We start from the raw sequence: 7990 nt of genomic DNA on the forward strand, positions 1-7990 counted from the left end.
TTTTCATTTGTGTCATTGTCATCTTCTTGCATGGGTTATTTGTAGTCATGTACCATCTACATATCTATGACATATTATTTTCCAAACTATAGCTTGGTAAGAACTGCTAGACTGTATTTGTGGTTTGTTTTATTTATTTATTTTTGCAAACACAGCCTTCCAATTTACTTAGCTGGTATCTGTAATATCTTTTATTTGCAAACATTCAGATGAATAGGTTTTATTTGCAGGAAGCAAGCACTGTGAATAATAGCACATTTATGAAAATGTGTTGACCACAAATGCTCTTGAAGCTGTTTTGACAAGCTGTATTGATTATTCATACAACAGATTTTTGGAAAAAATTAAGTATGCCTATGAATAATCTATGGCCAGAAAATGGATTCTTGCTGTTTCTACAACTTAGGTCATCCATTTAGGGAAGAGACGCAAGACCATTTGACTTAGGTGACCAACAATACAGCACAAATAGCAAATACACCAGCCAAGTCTGCTACCTTTTGTTCAGATACAGATATTTCCATTCTTGTTTTCTTCTTCCTAATCTGAAGCTATTCCTCATTCCTTGCTTCTCCTCCCTCATTTTCTAGTTCTCTTCAGTCAGCCAACCAGCGACCAACCCAAGCTGCCCCCAAGTTCTGAGTTACAAGCTACAGCTCTCAGCCTCTCCCAGCCTGCATTCTGGCCACCAGCCACCAGCCGAGCAAGCCAGCTTCCTCTTGCTCTCAACTCCTTGACTTTATACAAGCCCAGCCTACCCCTGCCCCGCTGGGCTTCATCTACCCCTGGCTCTCCTCCAGGTGCAGCCTACAAGGTTAACAGGCTCTCTTTAACCTGCTCAGGCCTTGTGGACACCCCATCACAGGAAACTAGAAATAGTTACAAATATTTCAAGAAGTTTTAATTTTTAGCCACTCCACACATTATTTCGTCTTGGGTAACATGACTTAGGGTCTGTAAAATTGGGGTGCAAGTCTCATGAGAATTTGCTTTCACATGACATTTCTAGTACATCCTAGCTGCAAGTAGCACAAGATCAGCCTCCCTCAAGTGTTTTTAGCTAAAACCGGGAAGCGCAGAGCCACGAGTCACACATTCCTTTATAGACTGTACCCTATTCATAAAGAGACATACTGCATATTTTAAATAAATATGAAAACAGTTCCTAATTCTGCTCCCTGCCTCCAAAAAGAGATATATTCTGAAGAAGGGAGCACACATCAATTTCTCCAATAAGGCAAAACCCATTTTTTCCTCTGTCAGCACTACTGCAGCTGTAGCAGACCTAGCTGGACCTACCCCAAACAGCCTTAATTGAAGTGGGTGAATGAAATGGGGAGTTTGACATTGATGTGTAGACTAGGGGACATTGACAGCTGGTTGATGAAATTGAAGTAGTCAGGGGAAGTCTGTAGTGTTTATTGAATGACTTTACAGGATCATGGCACTATCTGAAATGTCAGCCAGAGGTACTTTGCTTATCTCTTTCTAATAAGCCAATACTTTAAAGCAAAATGAACATAGAACAGAAATTTTAATTCTATGTATAGAATATTCTTTTATTCCAGCCACTGACCATCTGTACAAGGTACATCTGAGGTTTGGCTGAGTTAACTGTTCTCATTTGAAAGACCAACAATATATATTTCTGAATAGGTTGTAGCCACTTTAAATATTACTTTATTCTGACAATCTCTACCACTGTCAAAGTTACTAAATATCCAACTTTCCCAATCGCTAAATAGTTACAGTTGTCAGAGGTTAGATTTTTGGATCTTTCAGTGTTAACATTTTTATTTAGCGTAACTTTAGTGCAAACGAGCAAATCCTCTGTAGAACATAATTTATTTGATGAATGTAGCTCTTTTTTCTGTTCATGAATTATACGTCAATGCTCTATTTTTTATGAATTTGTTCATTATTGAAATTGTTCAGAAAACACTTCAGGCAAAAATATTTCAACTTATGGGTGGTTCACAAACTATTTGCATTCACTGTTTCTTTGATTATTCATTATTTGTTATGTGTAGCATTTGATGGGTCATATAAATCACATTTAGCTTTTACACCCTGATTGAATGATTAACGCTTTTATAAACAGCAGGAGGAAAATCAAAGGAATTTCAAGAAGACCATGCAAATATATTTCCGGCTGAAACTTTCAGACAAATATATATTTGTAGGAGTAGTCTTGAAACTTCAAGTTTCTGCAAATATTTTTCCTAACTAAAACAGTCAAATCTATAGACATATTTAGAAAATGGATAAAAAGAGTTTAATTGTGAATGCTGCTGAAACAAATTAACAGTTTTATTTGAACAAGTTTTCCATAACAACTTTTTCCAAAATTCATGCAATTCTAATATAAACTGATAATCTGTCTTAATGAAAGCAGTTTATAATGTTTATCATTAAGGGCAGGACTGTTACATTTGCAGTATACTCATTTTCCGGCAGATGTTTTACTGAAGGTATAATCTCATCTGAGTTCATTTGAGCCATATTTTATCATTACATATATTCAGAAGAATCAACCACAGTACAATCTGGACTCTTTGGGTAAGAGTCTCACGTATGGTCCAAATCCTTTATGCCACATAAAAGGAGTGGAACAACATAAAGGAGTGATGAATATCCCAAATCAGGCTGGGGAAGAATTACCTCAGCCACAGGACTGATGAAGATGGCCAAAAACTGTCTTCCGATGACCTTCTCACAAGTCTTGCTGTAGAGGCACACCGGGTGCCCTTGGGACTGGGAGGAGAATGTTTGGGGTGGGGCTGCAGCACATAGCATTGCTGAGGTTTTAAGCATTGCTGCCACCCATAGACAGCTATGGGAAGGTTCCTATAACTTAGGCAGCCACCCAGAGTTGTGTAAATTACACTAACTGCCATGACGCCTGGAACAGTCCAGAATTGGGAGGGCTCAAAGATGGCTTAAAGCCAGTTTGGCCTGCCCCATTCCTTTGGGCTGTAAGTTCTGTGATGTGCTTCTTAGAGACAGTACAAAATCTCATCCTTCATCCTCGAAATCTTCATCATTCCATTTGAGTAAAGCTGGAGCCCAGGGAGTCTATACATTATTCATCTTGTAAAAAGAAGATATTACTGCATGGCACACCCTGATAAACTCAACTTGAAACCTTAGCAAAGGAGAGACAAATAATACCCATACCTATAATTGAAAGGTAATTGAAGGATAAGCTCTTTATCTTTGTAGACAATGCCAAAAACTGCCACTTTTTTGAAGGAAAGTTCCTACTGTTAGGTGGCAGATGTCTATTTCTGTTATTCATAGATCTAGGAGATAGAGTCACTGCGTATAGACCATTGCCTAGACAATTTCAGTAGTGTTTTTGGCATTAGAATCTAGCAGCTGAACTCAAAATAGAATGGGGGATGGGGGAAAAACCTACATCCTCATGAGTAACCACAATTTTTTTCCAGGAGAGAGGAGACAAGAGGTATTATGGGGATGATGCTCTTCCTTTTCTGTGGATAAGCACATCATTACTCCTAATGCATCTCATTCTTCAAGGGGAGTAAGATTACAATGACAGCCAAGATAGAATGAAACTTCTGCAATCTGCTGAATATCCCGTCTCACTGCCTTAAAGAACTGATAGAAGAGCAAAAGCTAAAAAAGTGAATATCTCCTTTAGCAATTTCTGTCATAAATAAGCCAAACAACTTTCTTCCCTGATCTCATGAGAGAAATTAAACTGGAAGTTCAAATATTTTCTCTCCTGTTTAGATTAATTTATGGTTGCACTGCTGAAGAGACAGAGTGAAGCAATTTCTTCTCGACTTAAAAGAGAAACTAACCATGAAATCCTGACACTTCTGGAGATTATTGTATGTTTGGAATATGAAGTATATTAACATATATCTTACAAAAATGATTTTGGACAGTTTCCAATATAGCAAAAATCTTCAGTTTTGTCACAAAGCATTAAGAGTTTCAATTATTATTATCTTTTTCTCCACTACATATGGCTAATGTCTTTGCATGATACCTTGTAACTAAAATAAAAAATCACTTACCATTAACAATGTCTTTATCATTGTATGAAAATTTTAATAATAATGCAAGTCGAATATTGACCACATGACAAACATTTGCGGGCCAAAATTCTACCCTGAGTTGCACCCATGCAACCCAACTGAAGTCAATGTTGATGTCAATGGGGTTGCACAGATATAAATGAGAGGAAAATGTTATAAGACACAGGTCTTTCTTTTTAACCCTGGAATTTTTGGAATTACATAGATGTGCCTTCAAATATTCAATGTTCGATCTTTCGTACTATTCTCTTTCCAAATACTTCTTTCCTTACTCTCATTCAATAAAACTTTTATCCAACTTCAGCGCATAGTGACTAACACTTGCTGAACCTAAAAATAAACACAGTGAACTGCACATATGGTATTTATATAATAAATAAATGCATTACCCTATAAGTTGATCTTTGTTTTGTTCCACAAGAGTGGGAGGAACATTAGAAACGATGACTTGCATATCCAACTGATTGACCACAGAGACCTGAAAACACAGGAATGAAATATAGTTGGTCTTTACATGCATAACATTCTCGCAATTCAAAAACAACAGGATAATTGTTTTCCTGTCTTCAAAGACATGCCCTGTTGTAATGATTTCACATTTCAATTCAAGAATAAGTGAAATGGGAAGCCTTGCTTCACTTAGTAGCCAAAACAGTAGGGCAAGGATTTATCTACAAGTGAGATGTTGATTTTGAGGGGATTTTAAGCTGGTTTTATTTCCAGTTTAATGCATTATGGGTACCTCAACTGCCATATTGTTTAAATTTCTTTAATAGCAATGCAGATTTTAGATTAATTCAAATAAATTAACAACACTTTGTTACTAAACTACAACAGCTTGTCACAATTCTGAATCCATCATTGTATATAAAGTCCCCAATAACGTTTTTATTTTCATGTTTAGTTCTATTTTGTTAGTTTCTTCCAAAGGGGTCCAAAAATATAAGTAACACACAGCTTATATTCCCTTATCTTGCATATCTGACCTCTTCTCTCTTAATACACAGGTCAGAAAATAACATGTACTGTCAACCTTTTAAAAAAAATCTTTATAACAAATTAGTAAATGTGGGTGAAATCCTGGCCCCATATTGATGCCAATGGCAAAACTCTCATTTACTTAAATGGGGCCAGGATTCCATTTGCAAACTACTTATCCTGCAGAATGAATTTCCCTGGATAGCACTGAAATCCAGTAAAAACAAACATATACCCCCCCCTGTACCCAGGTGCCATTTTAAAGAGCCACCAGGTACATGGCACCACCTATGTGCACCAAGTGAGCACACTAAAAAGGCTAACTTTTTTTTGCATCCATTCTGATCCAGTTTCCTGAAGTTCTTTTCAGACTGATATTGAAGAAAAGACTATTACATCTCTCCCTGCTTGAAATTTCTTGAAGCATGACTTCATGCTCTCTTCTCTCTTTTGCATTCTATCTGCATTAACTCTATCCTTTTCATTTCAAGAACAGTCAGCCAACTCATCACTAAGAAGGAAGAATGAAATCTATAAAGGTAAATTGAGATTGGGAAATCAGCTTTCTTCTCTTAAACAGTTTTAACCAAATCATAAGCACCATGATTGAAAGTTCTCTGGAGCTCCCAGAATAATACATCACATCATTAAGCCACTGAGCTGGCAAACAAGAAGTTTAAATCTTAATGATGTTTGAAAAGTGTACTATTCTCTTAGGCTATAAAAAGAGCAGTTGGTCCCAGTCTTTACAGAGAAAATAAAATCTGAAATCTTTACTAAAAATTGGAGAATGTCCATAAGGAGATTACAGCAACTACTGTGCCCTCCATCACATCTCCATGAAGGATTCTGTAGCCAGCCAAGATTTGGAAAGTAGGACAACATTAAGCATAAGAAATTTAAAAATCAGACTATTCTTTGTTCTCAAAGAATAAAGAGACACCTTGATTTTTACAAATGAAGTTTGAGCCATGTAAGCACTTTGGCAGACATGCCTGAATATCATTCACATCAAATATGATCTACCAGCTTTGAAATTTAATTCAACTTAAAATATTTAAATGTTCTTGAAATGTCATCAAGTGCACTGATCTGCATATGCAAACTCCTGTATAAGAAAAAAATAAATTTAAAAAACTCACCATAAAATTCAGGATCAATTCAGTAAATGGAACTCTAAAGCAATGAACAGCTTAGTAGAATTAATTGCATTAGTCAGTTAAACCAGTTACTCCCTAAGTATTTAATGAGTACTGCATAAATATAGTTCTTAAAAAAGAAGCAACCACTTTACCATAAGTTCTCTATGGGTCATAAGTTATGATTATTGTATCTATGTATACGAATTGTACAAAAGATATTCAGGCCATAGTACTGTAACAAATGTAAATATCCAAACCCAGATTGGGACCAAAAAGTTAAGATTTCCACAGTAACATTAGCATGCCCCCCCAGGCATATCAAGATTTCCATCACTACATTATTAAATGTAGGCCTAAGTATGGGCAGGAGATACATATGGGTAAATTCTCATCTTTGCAGATGCTATTGGGACAAATCATTGCCTCCACTTCCACCAGAAGAGAGAGGAAAAACTTGCAGGGGACCAGGGTAAGCATGCATGGAAAATGGGAGGGCCACACTAATCCTTTTTCACCCAACTCGGAGGAGACTTTCCTAGGCAGTGTCCCAAGGAACCAAGCTCCACAAGTGGGGACTGAAGCACCATTTTTCCTCCCTCTCAACCAACCCTGAAGGGACTTCGTGAGTAAATTCAACCTGAAATTTATTCAGGTGTCCTATCTGCAGTGTGAACCTTCTGAAAAGGGAGTGGAGAGTGTGGAAATCACTGAAGAAGCCACCAAATAATTAGAGCATGTAAACAAACATTTTTATATTAATAAAATCATCAGTGTGCACACACCATAACTGAATAATAATGTGATCTCATCATTGTAACCTTTGTGCTTCCTAATCCTCCTCTTCTCACTTGTTGTGACACATTTAGACTATAAGATTCTTGGGGACAGGAAGCCTGTCTTTCTATTTTTCCTGTACAGCACCTAGCACACTTTTGGGGACTGTATTAACAATTACATTATTTAAAAAAAAATTATGTTAAAAGAACATTGAGATGGAAAAGTAAAGCACTCAAAAAGACTAGGAAATGCCAGGAGTAAAGCTGTCTGCGGAAACTTAATTCAACCCCCCTGTGCCTCTTCATTATAATACAGTTTTTTAATTACACACAATCAAATACTATTTTTTCCACCATATCCCTGCCTTATTCAGTGCACTGAATGGATAATACTTATTGAATAGCCTTGTCATAACTATAAAGGGAAGGATAACAGCCCTCCTGTGAACAATACTATAAAATCCCTCCTGGCCAGAGACTCCAAAATCCTTTTACCTGTAAAGGGTTAAGAAGCTCAGGTAACCTGGCTGATACCTGACCCAAAGGACCAATAAGGGGACAAGATACTTTCAAATCTTGGTGGGGGGAAGGCTTTTGTTTGTGCTCTTTGTTTTGGGGGAGAGTTCGCTCTTGGGACTAAGAGGGACCAGACATCAATCCATGCTCTCCAAATCTTTCTGAACAAGTCTCTCATATTTCAAACTTGTAAGTACAGCCAGGCAAGGCATGTTAGTTTTATCTTTGTTTTCTCAACTTGTAAATGTACCTTTTACTAGGGTCTTTACCTCTGTTTGCTGTAACTTTGAACCTAAGGCTAGAGGGGGTTCCTCTGGGCTCTTTAAGTTTGATTACCCTGTAAAGTTATTTTCCATCCTGATTTTACAGAGATGATTTTTACCTTTTTCTTTAATTAAAAGCCTTATTTTTAAGAACCTGATTGATTTTCCTTGTTTTTAGCTCCAAGGGGGTTGGATCTTGATCCACCAGGAGGTGGTGGGAGAAAGGAGGGGGGATGGTTAATTTCTCC

General features: G+C 37.0%; 1 protein-coding gene across 1 annotated transcript in view; it reads right to left on the reverse strand.

Moving 5' to 3' along the window:
* The window catches only part of PCDH15 (protocadherin related 15), an 812634-nt gene that overhangs the window by 57401 nt on the left and 747243 nt on the right, over positions 1-7990 (reverse strand). The window contains exon 27 of the mRNA XM_026651074.1: positions 4457-4545. Coding sequence (XP_026506859.1) covers positions 4457-4545 — 89 coding nt within the window. The remainder of the gene's footprint in view (positions 1-4456; positions 4546-7990) is intronic.

Source organism: Terrapene carolina, unplaced genomic scaffold (genome assembly GCF_002925995.2).
Source record: "Terrapene carolina triunguis isolate 2854851 unplaced genomic scaffold, T_m_triunguis-2.0 Scaffold95, whole genome shotgun sequence".
NCBI lineage: Eukaryota > Metazoa > Chordata > Testudines > Emydidae > Terrapene > Terrapene triunguis.